Source organism: Corvus brachyrhynchos, unplaced genomic scaffold (assembly GCF_000691975.1).
Source record: "Corvus brachyrhynchos isolate BGI_N302 unplaced genomic scaffold, ASM69197v1 scaffold53, whole genome shotgun sequence".
NCBI classification, from domain to species: domain Eukaryota; kingdom Metazoa; phylum Chordata; class Aves; order Passeriformes; family Corvidae; genus Corvus; species Corvus brachyrhynchos.
The window spans coordinates 6,438,462-6,455,383 of record NW_008237681.1 but is presented as its reverse complement, the minus strand read 5'-3'; the positions used below and the strand labels follow the sequence as shown (position 1 = coordinate 6,455,383).

The 16,922-nt window shown below is 35.9% G+C and overlaps 1 protein-coding gene across 4 annotated transcripts in view; it reads right to left on the bottom strand.

Moving 5' to 3' along the window:
• Positions 1 to 16,922, bottom strand: part of ANKRD28 (ankyrin repeat domain 28) — a 94,916-nt gene that overhangs the window by 19,975 nt on the left and 58,019 nt on the right. For all 4 annotated transcript variants that reach the window (XR_001861332.1, XM_017732151.1, XM_017732152.1 and 1 more), the window contains exons 7-14: positions 15,277 to 15,419; positions 14,001 to 14,213; positions 8,118 to 8,196; positions 6,911 to 7,025; positions 6,410 to 6,492; positions 3,969 to 4,032; positions 2,601 to 2,669; positions 930 to 1,070 (exon numbers count right to left, since the gene is read on the bottom strand). Coding sequence is in view for 3 of the 4 variants with exons in the window: in XM_017732151.1 (XP_017587640.1) it covers positions 930 to 1,070; positions 2,601 to 2,669; positions 3,969 to 4,032; positions 6,410 to 6,492; positions 6,911 to 7,025; positions 8,118 to 8,196; positions 14,001 to 14,213; positions 15,277 to 15,419 (907 nt within the window). In the remaining variant the exon portion in view is untranslated. The remainder of the gene's footprint in view (positions 1 to 929; positions 1,071 to 2,600; positions 2,670 to 3,968; positions 4,033 to 6,409; positions 6,493 to 6,910; positions 7,026 to 8,117; positions 8,197 to 14,000; positions 14,214 to 15,276; positions 15,420 to 16,922) is intronic.

Genomic DNA, 16,922 nt, shown 5'->3' with positions numbered 1-16,922 from the left:
AGCAGGAATTGAAATTATTTCTAAAAAGCAGCAATTTAATTTTGAAATTTGGCTTTACATAAAAAAAGCACATTCTTCAAATATAAGTTAAATGGCCATGAAAATATTCTTTATTTAGCCTTCAAAACCCAATCTGTAAGTTATATGCCACCTCATTCCCACTGCTACCTCACCCTTTAAAAGGTGCTGTATTAGAACAAGATGATTTGGCACGAAGCAGCACTTCTCCAGGGAAGGTGTCGCTGTGTGCACAAGCAAGTGATGCTCTTCTTGTCTCCTCAATATATACAATGTCTGGAGCTTAAGTAAACTCATCAGTTTGGTGCTATCTATATACACTTTGCATACAAGCATTTAAGTCATTAATAAATATTTCAAATATAACCATTCGTTAGAAAATAAACACATGTAAGAGATCAGTGGATTTATGGAAGATTCTGGAAGCATTTCATTAATAAAAGTGTAACTATATAATAAAAACACTATCAAGAAATAGTCTTGTTTGGCCTTACAACTCTAGTTTACTCAAACATCAAATAGATAAAGCATTTATATTGAAATGTCAAGTTAATATCCATCCTTCATCAGAATTTGATTTTAAGGTGAAATGACCCTACCCCCACAAAGGATATTTATGCAACCTCTACACAGCAGATGGGATTAAGAACTCTATTCCTAATTAATTCCTGAATTAGGATATCTGCATTACAGGACATAAAATTTTTACAATACATTTTCTGTTGTTCATTTTTTTCTTCTGAAATACTTGTTACATAAAGTCTTTTATATACAATGCATACATCACTGTCAAGTTTCATCTTTAAAAATACAAAAAATGCATTTAGCAAATCTGAAGGCAGAACACACACAAAATTCACAGCTCAAATGATCCTAATGAGAAAGGCTTTAGTACAAAGCATGCTACTTACTTCCCATCTGTGTCTGATGCAGCTGCATAGTGCAGAGGTGTACAACCCCTCTCATCAAGGTCATTCACACTAGCTCCAGATCCCACAAGGGCAAACAGGCACTGATAATTACAATTGGCAGCAGCATAATGGAGTGGAGTTCTTTAGTACACATTTAAATAAAAAGTACAATGGTAAATAACAGCAAAATAATATTACAGAGACAGAAAAAGCAAAATAAAGTGAAACTTAAATCCTCCTTACATTTTTAAACAAGTATTTTTGGTGAAGAATGCATCATTACAGTACTGAAGAATAGGGCCATTTTCTAGGCACCACTTAATAATGTTGAACAATATATAGAGGATTTATTTGCCAGCCGAAATATGCACAAACTTTGCATTAAAGGAAGCTTTATGTGAATTTTCGTGTGTAAACTTATAGAGGGAAATCCAGTTTACATTAGAAATACTGTTTTCTGTTAAGCAATTTTAAGCCACATGGAAAAATATGGACAAATTAAAAACTGCACAACAACTAAATATAGCACAAATAAAATATAACAATTGCACAAACAGATGTTTTTAATAAACAGATCAGAATTTTGCCTAAGAGAGGAAAACTATAGTGACATAGCAGAGGTACTGCTAAATATACCTTGTCTTCTTAGAACAAATCCATGAAATATTAGTACTGATGTATAATCTCAGAGAAAACTTATCCCAGCTTCAAATACATAAACAATTCTCTAAATATGCCAGTTTGGCTAAAATTTTAGAAGGACCAAGATGACTCAGAATTCAATTTTCTATTTTTAAAGAGAGACTGCTGCTATAAATATCTTGATTTTGAGGAGATACTCAGGCTCTTTCCCTTAAAATGTCTTTTTCCCATTTCTCTCCATTTTAAATTAATTTTTTCCATCTCCTGAAATAATTACTCTATATAACATGAATGTTAAATCAAAATCCAAACCAACAGGAAACCCCAACTTTTGATGACAAAAGTTGTGACAGATATTTCCTTTCTCAGGAAATAATGGAAGTGGAATTTAAAGCAAAATACAACTTTGGATCCATAACTTTTTCCTTAAGTCCTACTCCTGCTGTTCACATCCTGGAAAATAGTATTTTCCATTATGAGATGTGAGATTTTTACATGAGTACTGATCCTGCCATCTAAACTTAAATAATCCTATACTAAAAATAGAAATTAATGTCATTCCAAAAGAGTTCAGACCTCAAACAGGGAAACAGAAAGGGATGGATATCAAGAAAGGAAAAAGGTTAAGCAGTTATAATAAAATACTGTGTATTTTAATAAAAGAGCATAGAAATAGCAACAGATTTATAGATTTGACTAATACATTATTTGGAAAACATTAGTAATGTCCTTGGATGAGAACAATTTAAACACATTAGATCCACGTTATAAGGAAAAAAGCTTCATAAAAATTACAGCTTAATATAAAACTCAAGTCTTTAAAAACAAGACTAAACACCTACCTAACAAAACACGATGAACAAAATATGTTTGTGACTTTTGAGAACATTTGCTGAAACACAGTTTATTAGAGACATCATATCATAAAAAACCATTTAAACTGGAACACAGACTTGGTCACATATCAGTAAGCTGCTTCTGCAACACTTTTAACAGCCCTTTAAAATATACAAATCTAGAATGTCTTACCTTCCAAATCTGTCCTTTTTGTTGAAGTCTGCACCAGTATTTAGCAGAAGATTTAGGCACTCCAAATTCCTATTAAATTAATACGCTATTAGTTGTGATTGCAAATTTTATTTCCTTAATATTGGCCTCTACAAATATCAGAACTGCTACACATGTACATCGCAAATGTTATTTTTAATGGAACTGAACTAAATTATGGAATTTTTGATAAATACATTTCTGCATGTAAAATAGATTCCGTAATTTCTGGACCAAACCAATAAAGAATATAAATTATTTCAAGACCACATATATAAGTTTAATTGATACCAAATGGCATGCATAAAGCACATAAACATGAACCTAATTCAATAAAAAATTCAATTCTTATAAACAAACAAACAATAACACCTTCATGTCACATGCTTTTGCTACCAGGATTCCAGCACAGAGGCAAGATTTTACTGCATATTTTTTAAGGCCAAATGTAAATTGCAACATATATATTTTACTTTTTAGTGTAGTCAATTTTCAATAAAATATGATCATCATAATAGATGTACTATATTGTTTAAACACTATTTTGGTAACTTTCCTAAACTGGAGATGAGTGAATGTGTCACAAATTATTTGGGTTTTATATGAAAAGATAGCATTTTAACCTTAATCACTTGCAACAAGGATGTATCTATCAAGTACTTTTGACTTAGAATGATTACTTAACAGTATTACTTAAACAACATTCAAACAGAAAAATGAAAATATCAATATCATGGAGTTCTTGTGTCCCACAAAGTGTATCATGAAATTTATTACCCAATTCTTCCAGGCAATTTTGAGTAGCTGCTATAGAAAACCTACAATACAATAACAATAATCAATATGGATCACAACTCAAGTGATGAGCAAGTAGTTCTGACTACTTCATCCACCTAAACTTTGGAATTATTGCTTTTAGTTTATTTAGACTGACCTTTTATTTATGGATTTGGTAAAAACAAATTTCCCAAAGTTGCTGTTCTCTATCTCATGTCCCACAGTGATCTGAGGTGGGCATGCCATCTTTGAATGCTGTAAATTCTAAAAATTTTATCATCATCCATGGGAATTTAAAAAAAAAAAAAAAATCAGTTCATCCCCAAACATAAACCTAAGGTAAGGCTGATGATACTTGGACACTGTACTCCAGCAACAACTTATTAAGCTGAACAGTTAATTAATTTTTTTGTTTGCAGATAGAATCCATCTTGAAATTATTTTCATGTTTACTTAAGTTCCAAGGGGAGAGGGCAGGAAAAGCAGAGAGGAAATAATAGAAAAAAGAACAAGAATGATCAGCAACTGAAAAAGAAACACTGAATATGAAAGCATGAATGCTCTTTTACACACCCTCCAGCTGCAGCTGCATGAAGACAAGTCCTGCCAAAGTCATCTGGTGTGTCAATGTCAAAACCTACAAAGCAAATATTTTGTAAAATCATTATGTAACATCACCTTTCACAAAACTGCTGTCATCTGCTGTTAACAGAAATGCTTGCTAAGCAAACTTAACAGCTATTTGCAAAGAGCACTCAAGCATTAAAAATTACTTCGTTTGAAACGTGACCTTGCTATTTACAATGTTTTGAAAAACAGGCATTTAAATAAAACTGAAAGGGATAAAGTAAAAGACAAGTAGCTGCACTGAGGCTATGTTCTGTCTCAGACTACTTACCTGGTAATATTTCAATGCAATTTACTACTGAATATAAGATATATGCAGGTTATATGAAAATTTAAGAATATGCTAAAATTTATCATTGTTGTGCAGAGATTATTAATTTTTGGGGATGTCAGTATCACTAAATATAGGAGCTACTTAAATTTTATCCTTGAGTTTAGTGCTTTAGTCCCAAAGAAAGAACTTTAGCGAGCTGGAGTGATGGCTGAAAACAGCAGTTATTTACAGAGGAGGTCTTTACAGAACATTGTAGTTTTCTATTACCAGAAAGGCTCAGCTGTGGAACTTCAAATCCAAGACCACAAACTTTAACTGTGCAATTCCATATCTAACCATATATTTGACACAAAGAGTACTATTTAAATCAGGTTTCAAAGCTACATTTTTGGTTTGAGAAAACTACTATGCTCTCACAAGAGTCTTGCTCTTGTGTAACGTAACTTATTTACTAAATTCTCCAGTTGTGGTATCCGGGAATGCTGGCATTTTTTTTTAGTTTTAAGAACCACTCAACAATAAATAATGAACAACACAAGATGTGTTATTCAAGAATACTATTATTCCAAGACTGTTTTCCTACTTCATGTCCCCTAAAACAGGTTTTGTATGTGCCACTATGCTCTTATCCCATTTCAATAGGAATGCTCTATAACAAACAATTTAAGAGAGTTTACTAGTTTAGTTTGAAGAATAGCCTTTGATGCCTTTCCACACCCCTAAGTTGCTCATCTACCATCACTAAGTACTTGAATGTCATTCAGTACCGGGACAAGGCAGATTGGTGACATTTTCTTAAGGTTTGCACAAGAATAATTATGAATTTAAAAATCAAAGATCTTTAATTTACATAAAGGAGACATCTCCCAAGCCCAAAAAGGATACACACTCTGCACATACCAATCCCCACACCAAGAGCCCATCCTAAAAGCTCTTAGCAGTATCTAGTCTTTCTAGCCTGAAGGCTGGACATACTCTTCAAGTTCTTATCTGCTCCAGGCTAGAGTTGCATCCACGTTTTCTCAACCCAAATAAAAGTCACAAAAATCACTTGCAAGTCCTCCACATGGTTTCCTTTGCCATACTGAAGCTCCAGTAAGGGCACAGCCAGCACAACATCAAGTGCAGAAAGGAGAAAGTGCCAGTATCCCTCATTTTGAACACATCCAATTGAAATATTGTCAACTATTGGGCAGTTCTTTCCTGAAGTGAATCCTTGCAAGTTTGCCCATGACAGGATAGTAAATAAAAGCCTTACCAGTAGGTAGTTTTAGTTGTATTTCTCTAGTTCTTCTCCCAGGCGTCCCTTACAAACAGTATAAAGCTGGGAAAGCAATTTCTTACTCTTCCTTTTCCCCTACTCTCTCCTCCCCCCACTCATCTTTTTTTCGAAAAACATTAAGTGCGTTCAGATTAATATAGAACCATTTAGTTCATTCTTATTCTTCTTCTATTCCAGAAGCTTCCTTTGGACAAATCTACTTTCTCAGAATTGCAATAGTTCAAAGAGCTCAGAAGTCACGTAAGATTCTGGCCAACAAGAGAAGTAATGACCTTCCAACATCTACATCTTCAGGGAGGAGTCAAACATTGAAAGAAAAGTGCAGTTTGCATTGCATTTGATTAACAACATGCTACCAATGCAACAGCTTCTTAATGTAGCAGTCCACAGAGTCTTCAGAGCCATTAGGTGCCCACTACAGGAATAGACAGGAATAGCTGATCTGTATTAAGCTAAAGACATCATGGAATAGAAATTGGATGCGCTATGAAGTAATAAAAAAGTCTATCAATCTTTCTCCTTGAAGTTTCATTATGGTCTGAACCAGTCATCCCACCTCTATGGCCAACTTGAAATGCACAAAACACAGTCTTAAAGAAATTATAAACGCATTATTACAATTTGGATGAATTTTTTTTTAACTTAAGTGTGCAAAAGTTTGCATTCACTTTAACTATGGACTGCCCATTAAAAAACAAGCACTGGCCCCAAGGTATCAGTAAACTATAAGGATTTCTATGTATCACTAAATTAGGATTTAATTAAAAGCTATTCTGTGAAATAAAAAATGAAGTACAAAGCACCTTGTAAGAATTTAATAGAGTATCCTACCTGATGAGAGGAGCTTTCTGCAGCAGTCTGAAAATCCACTTAATGCTGCCAAATGGAGAGGAAACATCCCATGTATACCCCGCCTAAGATACACCATAATCAGGTATCACAGTTTCATTACAATTAAAATAAAACAAACATGATTGTGTGCCAAAGTGCACATGCATGGTGGGTTCAGCAAACCACCTAATTAGAATACTGAGCTAACTTAACATCTTAAACACTTCCTTCCAAGCTATCAGCATGCATTATCAGTGCAACAGCCTATTAAACTTTTCAGAGCTTTTACTTCAAATAGATTACAGAAAACTCTATTTCTCTTTGTTTTGGTACAAATTGTGATATACTGACTAGCTACTTACAAGTACAATACAGGATAATATACAAACTATTTCCTATTGCAAGTTGAGGATGATATTAAAAATTGTACTAGTTCTGTTAATCTAATAAATACACTTCTGAATTATGTCAGCTTGCATTCATGTCAGTAAAGTTACCTACTTTGCAGTGTCAGCACCACTCGTAACCAGAGTGTTGATTAATAGCTCATGGCCATATCTAGCTGCTATGTGCAAAGGGGTGTTTCCATTCTTATCTTCACAGTCTATTTCAGCTCCTATAATAAAAAGTGATTACTAAGTAAGGGTATATCTAGGCATACAGATACTTTGTTAGAAAAATAGCCCTGATGATCATTCAAGCAACATTATTGATTGTCAATGACTGATGACTTTGGACTTAAAACCTATACAGATTTCAGTGGTAGAGAAAAGCATTTTATTATGTAACCTTATGGGACAAACTCTCTACAACCTGGATTATGGAAAACAAATCTATATATATTCCTGCATTCTGAAAAGGAAATGATTCATCAGTGTAACTTATCAAACTTTATAAACAGATATGCCGGACTCCACCACTATTACTGAACACTGGACATGAAAAAAAAATCAGTATTGTTGGGGAAGATGAAACAGGAAAGCCTTATAAATATGATTGCCTGACAAAAGATTTTGGGAATATGAAAACTATAAGCGACATCAAAATGAAGGCCACCTTTGAGATACCAAGTCTTAGTTACTGAACAACTGGAAAACAATGGTATGGCCGACTGAAGGTAATCCCCTCTTGATTGAACAATACCCTCTGCTTGCAGGCAGGTCCAAGGGTCAGAGCAGACCCTACTAGCTCAGCAGAAGGGGTCCAAAGAGTAGTTTTTAGGAGTTAAGATGTAACACTCTATGGTAATATAACAATTCTTATAGGCTGTATGTAAATGCTATAGGATTTGTATCTTGTATTAGATTGGTTAGTGGAAATTAGAATATTCAGTACAGAAGATGATTTATTGTATTGTAACCAGGACTTCACCACTCCACTCTGCTTACTCCCTTACCCGCTTACTCTCTTACTTACCTCCTCTTCGCTCACTCTTACTCCACTTTTACCTACTTGCTCTTACTTTTACACTCTTGCTCTCTTGGGCCTGCTCCGAGCTGCGGCTGGCAGCCCTAAGCAGTGCCCCTGTACCCACGCCCTTTGCAACAAACCGCATGTTCCAAGATCTGACTTCAGAGATCTCTCGTCTCCGTCCGTCCCGACCGTCCAACCCACCCTAGCTCCTACAAGTATGTTGTTACCAATACGAAAGGATGAAAATATCCAAACTCGAAAGCTTATGACAAAAATACCCCCTCCCCCTTTTTACCATTTTGAATGATGGTTTGGGATCTTGAAAATCTACCATGGATCGCTGTCATGTGCAAAGGTGTTTTCCCATCTTTACTCTGGAAAAGAAAAAGAAATCCCATGTTTACTTATGGCCAGTAACAGCAATTAATCAGAACTGACAAAAAAAACCCCAACCCCAAACCAACAAAAAGGACACTTCTTTTTATTTTTTCTCTCTACACTCCATCCTTTAAATTGTTTCTAGGCACTTTTGCCAGACAGATGCTGGCAGTGACAAGCCAGCATGACACGGCAAGCTTTTCCCAAGAGCTGCTCTAAGTCACTCTTCCAGCTGCAAGTAACAACTCAGGGATGCCCACTCACTCACACCTATGTCCTTAAGATAATAACTCTCAAGAGGATGATGACAGCACACAATTTCAGCAACAAGTCTATGTCCAACTCCTCCCCTTCCCAAGGCTAAAATAAAACAATGTTTTAAGTTTGTTTCCTGAAAGAAAGTAGCTGCATTTACTAGAGAGGTTTACACATTATATTAGAAGACAACACATTACAAAGCTCATGTGTTTCCTGGAAATTTCTGTAAAGTGATGTTTGTAAGCAATTTATCATAAACCACAAGTAATCCTAGGGTAGAACTATTCAACCCTACTAGATACCACACATTTGAAATGAACATCTTAAATGTGCACTTAGTCATTCACCCAGTAAGACATCCTTGAAGCAGGCCAACAGTAACACATAAGGAAATCAGTTTTTAACAGCTCAGTCTCAATGAACTTACAAACCCATTTTTTCCTCTGTTTTACTTTAGAAGGATTTTCCCCTCATACTTATCACAGGTAATGGGAAAGCTTTACTGCAGAAAAACGTTCCTACACACGCACTCAAAAAATTGCAAACACGACACAGAAAATCAAAGGACCCTTGAATGCACATGCATACCACATCTACATTTTCAATGATGGCTTTGAAGAGTATGAAATGTTCACAAAATACAAAGTTAAATTAGACAAAGATGGTAGGGGAACATATATGAACATATATATTGAAATATCACAAATTGCTGTCATATGCAGAAGTGTCGTCCCATCTTTACTCTCCCTTTGACACCAAATGGACATGGTTCTATGGATGTGACACTGAAAGTCTGCTGGAAACCCTTTTAGGGATGGATGTGGAATTCTTTCTTGTGTCACTGCCTAGAGCAGCATAACAATACAATTACATGAAACACTGTCTTCTCAAACCTAGATTGAAAGAAATACAATGCTTGATAAGGAAAGTCAAGTTATCTCCAGATCTTCCAGTTAGCAGATTTCTTTGTCCATAAATAATCCAAAAGACAACATCCACATATCTACAGCAGATGCAAATAAACACAGAAAATGGGGTTGAAATCCTTGTGAGCAGTTAGACAACCAATTTTAATTCTGTTACCGGAGGCCTTAAGAAAAGGCCAAATAAACACACCATAAGTCACAACTTCCCCAAGCAATCTTTGTGCTGCAATTTTTTTTCATCTTTTCCCCTACAGTTTAGTTCTTGTCTCTTTATCCAACCATTAAAAGTCTCTGTGTCCAGTTAATTTAAAACAACTATTAGACATCTGATGACTTTTCCCCCTGACTTTTATCCTTCTTTAACCCGAAGAATCTATAGAATCTATTAATTTAAAGAAAAATATCATATAAAATAAGCTTAGTGAAATAACAGAAGAATTTCAGGGCGCAGATAAAAGTAGCCTGCAGTCTCACTGGCTTAGATGGGATAAATCTGTATCTCAAAGAAAGGCTGATGAAGAAGAAGATGGAGCTGAAAAACATACATCTAACAATGCATCTCACAAAGACATAGGAATAATGGTGACAGTATTAGAAACTGAAGAGCGCTGTGGTTAACTGAGATACCTCACAAGAAAACTTCAGTAAGATCTTGCAAATAACAGCAAAATAAGCTACAAAATAATTTTCCACATGCAAATGAAAAATTAAATGAAGACAATTCCCATGTTGAAGCTGAACTTCTAGGTATAGGATTGCATTCAGAATTCCATTCTAAAACACTGTCACTAGAAAAGTATATTTAGGACCAGAACCAGTAGCAAACATTTCTTTAAGCAATGAAATATCAAGGCTCTATTAAGCAAATCACTATTTCCTGAGATGCCAGGAGGTTGGACTGCATAAGCAGAGAGGTATCTTCAAAACTTTTGCTTCAATTTCCATTTCTTTATGCCTTTAAGACCTTCTATCTAAATATCAAGCTACCTACAGCTGTGTAATTTAATGAGATCAGACAGGATCACAGCACATGACAGGACAGCTATGGGCTAACGATAATTTTTGTTGTCTTCATTGAAACTCAGCTAAATGTGGTAATAGGAAAGAAATCACCCTAATCTCTTCTATCACTAGAGAAAATACATCCACAAAATACTTAGATCATAGAAAATTTGCAAAGAACAGCAATTAGACAGACATGATACACAGCACATGGTGTCTTATTGAGTGATTACTCACATATTAACTGTACTCAGACTACTGAACTTCACGGAGGGAGAGGAAATGTGGGTCTATCATGTCACAGCATTCCTCCAAATGAAATCTCCCCCTAGCAACAATTCTTATGTTCTAGTACCACCAATGGAAGTAAAAAACTTTTTCTATTTAGGTCACTGAATTTTCAAGCAGCAATAGGGTCCATAAAACAATTAATACTGTCCCATTACATACTCATTTCAATGTGTTCTTCCATGCATGGAAATCCTGAATAGTGCAGAGGGAGTGCTGCAGTAATGAGCAATACTTAACAAGATTCACTGTTCTGCAGTGGACACTGACAAGGCTATGAAAACAAGTAGGAAATTATGTCCAGAGGTGATAAAAGGCATATGGGCTTTTTATGTTTTAATGTAGAAATATGTTTATTTCTACTGTTCCATTATCTTCTGCTACATAATCCCTTCCTAACATGAGGCCAGCACTCACAGATAGGCACAAGAACTTCCCCTCTATCTGCCATCAAGAATAAGAGTATTTCCATTTTGCTCTCCCCACTAAGTCATCCACAGCAGGAAGTGCTTTAATAGTACTGTCTAGTCAGCACCTAGATTAGCATCCATATCCACTCCATTACCTCTGAAACAGGAACAGTTGCACATGGGAGGAAATGATTGAATCAGCTTCCACAAGCAATATAATTATGATGAAAAATAGATCATATAACCATTTTAAGAACTACTTTGAACTTCAGCCTCAGTATTTGGAAACTGAACAGGCTTGGTTTCAATAAATATTTAGTAAGAACACCCTAATTCCATCTCATTTTAAATCCACAATTCATTCTTAGTTACACAACATACTCTATTTTTTTTTAGGGATTGCTCTTCTGATTAAATCCAAGATTTATCTTTATAGGCCTTTCCAGGGAAGCAGAAGTTGACTTGGAAATTGTTTTCTTTTGCCTCAGTTCTTGCACTTTTCCACAGTGCAAGTGCTAAGTTTTCACATGCAAAGTAAGGCTGTTCACGCCTTCAGGTGCAAATTTACAGGCCAAATTCAGTCATACTGGTATAAAACCACAGAAATACTACTAACAGAATTACAACACCTTGATGAGGAAACAGGAGATAAATGCTGTTTTCAAGCTATAATTGCTTAAAATGCCTACAGAGCCCTACTTGCTTAATTTTGCACTTAAGAGTTTTGATGTGTACAAAATTAACACATTTTAATTACGACCAACCTATAGCTAAAGCTCGTAAATGCTGTTTCTGAAATGGAGCCCTGCCCACTTCTTTCTTCCACATCAGAAATATGCACAAAGTCACGAACCCTTGCAGCCCCGCATTTAGAAAAACAGTAATTCTTGGCTTGTTAATATTTGTCATAGCATCATAGAACAGTTTGGGTACGAAGGGACCTTAAAGATCATCTGGCTCCAACCCCGCTAGCATGGGCAGGGACACCTTCCACTAGACTAAGTAGCTCTAAGCCCCATCCAACCTGGCATTGAACACCTCCAGGGCTGGGGCATCCACAGCTCCTCTGGGCAACCTGTTCCAGGGCCTCACCACCCTTACAGTAAAGAATTTCTTCTTAATATCTAATCTAAACCTACCCTCAAAGTCTGAAGCAATTTCCCCTCGTCCTGTAACTCCATGCCCTTGCACAAAGCCCCTCTCCAGCTCTCTTGTAGGCCCCCTTCAGGTACTAGAAAGCGCTATAAGCTCTCCTTTGTTCTTATTTGTGTGAGTAACACACAAATATAATCATTAGTATATTTAACATTGTGGGATTATTTTCATGGCAGACCACACTTTACTGAAAAAATGATGTTTCAAGAATGTAGGACAAAAGTCAGCCAGCCCTGCAACATTGAACACTCAGTCATATGCAGCGTGGGACATTATGCAGAGCAGAAAGCTGGCAACAAAAATAAATGGACTGTGACCTGGATATTTTAGGACAAGTTGGCAATAAACCCTGTAACACAGCTCCTTACTTCTGCAGGGCACTTTGGTGATGAATTTTTCCACAACTGAGTTATGAACATTTTCATTAAATGAGCTGCATGTCTAAATATATGTTACAGTGAGCAGGGACATACATTTAGGATTTTTCCACATCAAAGAGCTTATTTTTAAACTACTCCCAAATTTTCAGTTGGCTCTGAGTTTTGTACTAACAATAGATACAAAATTGTATTTTGGAATTAGTTAGCCGAAAATCAGCATGAATCACTGTAAAAATCACTGCTTTCATGAAGTGAACCACAAATCCCAAGATTTTTAAAAGAAATTTTACTATTATGTTATTCTAACATTCACCTCCTGCACAGATTGTGCTGAAATTCAAGCATAAATCTATTAAGCAGATTTTTTTCCCCATTTTTTTTCTCAAGAAATTAAACAACAGATAATTCTCTTCATACTACATGTGGGTGACAGTTCACGCAACCAGGCATTTTGCCATAAGGAACACTTGGACTATTCATTCCATATACCCATTTCCCACTTCCCTCAGCCTAAAACCTGCCAAGACACCAGATACTGCCACTAAATATTTCTGAACACAGTTAAGTTTTCATTACTAGAGTAAAAACCAACATAATACAAAACAGAAGGTCTTACATCTCTCTTACACATCTCAAGACCTTACCCTACACACTGGAGAAGACAATAAAAGATACGGCTTCCTTTGAAACTCGCTTGTTTTAAATTCTACCTACAATAAGGCTGGATTCTAAGGAACGTTCTGCAGTCAAAGACTTGTGACCAAGTAAGAGATGTGAAAGAGATGTGACTTTGCTCACACAATTTTGCTGGAGTAATTAGAACACCAGCTGTTTCAGACTTTCCATCTACTTCCCAAGGCCTGATCTACTTATACTTGTATTTTTAATACACCCTTCCCAAATCTCCCTAATTAGATTCTAAGATCTAACATTATCATCTCTTCAACTGCTCCAGCAATTAGCCAGTTCATACACATTTCCCTGAAATAGCCTTGATTTGATTCATGTTATTTATTTATAAGAAAAACATGTACTTTTGCATTTTTTTAAACTATTTGCTCTTACTTATATGGCTAGACTAGGGAAAACAAATCATACAGAACTCTGACATTTAAATGTAATCGAGATTGACCAGACAGTATTGTCATTCTCCTTCATCCTTTTGGGCTATATAATACATCCCATTGAGGTTTCCAGATTCAGATCAAGTTTCTTGAAGCAACATACTGGCTCATTTTCACTGTAGTACTTTTCATATAAATACTCCATCTATCAGTGGGAACCACTCCATGTTATCAAAACAAGTATTTTTGAAAAAACTACCTCTGATAAAGATGTACAGCACTTTTAAGCGTGAATGGATGGCTTTGGATACACCTACCTTTATATTTACATCTGCTCCATTGCAGACCAAGAGCTCTAAACACAATGCTCCATGTGTCGACGCAGCAGCAAAGTGCAAAGGTGTAAACCCCTTCTCATTCACTTGATTTACATTAGCACCACAGTCTATGAGTTCATTCACTACAACATCTTGCCCATTGTAACAAGCTACATGGAGAGGAGTATTTCCATAGGCATTTGGCTCGTTCATCTGTAAGAGAAAAAAACCCCAAGATTAGTTAGTAGGCTAAAAGCTGTACTTAATGCAGCATTTAATTCTAACAAAGGAAAAAATTGCATGTCATGAGATTAAGTTTTGGAACTCTTCACAACCACAAATTAAAAGCAAGTTCTGGATATAGCATTTTGATTGAGATCTGTGTCCTGGGGAAGAGTATGATTGCTTTACAAGCGAGCCAACCTCCTCCAATTGTCTCCACACCAGCTTCCTGTATGCAGCTTAAGAGAACACACACACGCCAAAAATATCAACTGTGGCAATTTGCACAGATGCTACAAAGCATAGCACAGACCTCTATAAAACAGCATTGCAAGTTTTCATTAAAAACAGAGGTCAAAGAGGCTTTGTGTGTGTGCATATAGAAACAGAATTTCTTGTTGTACACAACATGACACTGAATTCTGATCTACTTCTCAATACAGAGCTTGAGCTGCAATCTCCAGCCTCGCAAGACTAAGATGGTGACTCACAATGTAGATTTCTTACACAGTTTCACAGTTCACTGTTAACACGCTTTCTGCAGGAAGGTACTGTAGAACCTTTTAATTTATTTTACATTTCAATATTAATATGGCCTCACTGTTGTATTGAAGTTTCTCACAATTTTTAGTATTTTCTAACATTTATGTCATGTAGAAAGTCAGTACCATCTGTATTTTACCAACTGAAGCAAAAGCACTGGATTTCCTGCACTTCAAATATGATTGTGTGGCAAAGCTAGGATCGGAATTCCTATTTCCTGACTTCCAGTCCAATGCATTAAGAGCAAGAAATATCAAATAAACAAAAAGCCCTATTAAATACACACTTATTTTCAAATTATTGTGCAAAATCTGCAAAGCTCTTAAGGAGGTTTTCTCTTAATGGAGAAATGAGGGTTTATAAAAGAAAAAGTAGTACTTCCAGAGATCTTCATTCGCATACTTTCACTATATCATAACCCGTCCCTAAATAAACAGTGTGCTACAGTACTAACAAGAGCATTTCAAACAATTCAAAAAATTATTTCCCATTTTGTTTTATTTTTCCTTACATCAACTCCAAGATCCAGAAGATATTTGACTACACTAATCATTCCACTAGATGCTGCAGCATGTAAGGGTGTATATGATTTCTTGTCTTTGCATGTCACTTCAGCTGTATGGGTCACGAGTAATTTCACAACTTCAATATGACCTAAAATAATAAAGAAAAATAAAATGAAGCATCATTTTTTATTAACCAGCACAGGTTTGCAAACTTAGTAATTCTAAAATTGTTATAACATATCAAGACATTATTCCTTTGGACCTTAATGTGAAAAACAAAGAATTGTTCCTGTTTCCTAATCCTATAATAAACTATAAAAGCAACACAAAGTAATCATCTCCACACACCACACCCAATCATAGCATTTACATTGCAAAAATAAATTTATATACTCAAAACACAGTCTTGTCCTCTGCTTACACAGAAGGGTTTATTTTAAGACTTGAGAACTAAAGAGGCAAAGTAACTTTGCCATTATTAAATATTTACTGCAAATTTACATCAACAACTTGAGAGACAATATGACTGTCAATCTTCCACCATCACCCCAATTCCAAACATGCCCATTAGGATTTTTAAATCTTAGGCAGAAACTTTGAAAAACAGATGCAAATACAAAAAGAAGAAAATACTCTACTAGTACATAAAAATATATCCCTCCAGTCCAACTTCCTTTACCCATAAAACATTTAAAATGTTAAGCCACATCATACAGGATTTAGTAAAGCTCTATTTTAAAGACTGACTCAGATGGTCTTTGAGGAGCTGCAGCCTTTTAAAAGCATCAGCTGCTCTCCTAAGACAATGGAAGGAGAGTAAGAGTCGAGTTGGGATCATGAGGAAGGAGTGACGTGGGGAAGTTCCAGGCAGAAAAGAGAAGAGAGGGCAGGGAGCCCACCCTCAGGTGGTGGGCAGTAGCTCTCACTGCCAGCTTTGGGCCAGGGACCCCAACACCAACACCCATCACTGCTGCAAAGGGCAATGAGCTTTCCCCCTCCATGCCCACATGCTCCTCCTCTGCTTGTAGGCACTTGTGACACTGCCTGCGAAGAAGCCAAGAAAATTGCATAACCAAATATCTGTCATTCTTGCTCCGTAGTTAATTTAACTGCCACGTCATCACTGAAAACACATGGACAGTCATGACAAAGTCTGCAGAATAAAGAAATATGTGAGTTTAACAGACCACAATACACTTGGTGCTTTACCTCTGTAACTGACCCATACAGACACATGGGGCCTCTTTATTTTACCTTTCTAGTGACACCCTTTCCTTAGTTAAAGAAGTGATGAGGGGCACAGTGAATACTTATGTTTATACTTATCCAGTCAGACATCTAAGTAGAAAGTATCAAATCCAGCTTTCAGTTTAAGTGCTTCACAAAGAGTGTGGGTCTTTGCTTTTTAAGCAGTTAAGAGAATTTGCAAAAGTTTGAATATAAAGTGCCTACCCAAAGGAATATAGACAAAGCTATTTTATAAACATGCAGACACTGTGATAGTTATTTTATGCTGCATACCCAACAGCACACAAAACACCATTTCACCTAGCTATACCAACAAAAATCATAAGACTTTACCAGTGCAATGTGAAGTGCTGCAATAATATTTCACTTAATTACCTCAGTACAGTAGGAAAGAAGGGAAAGA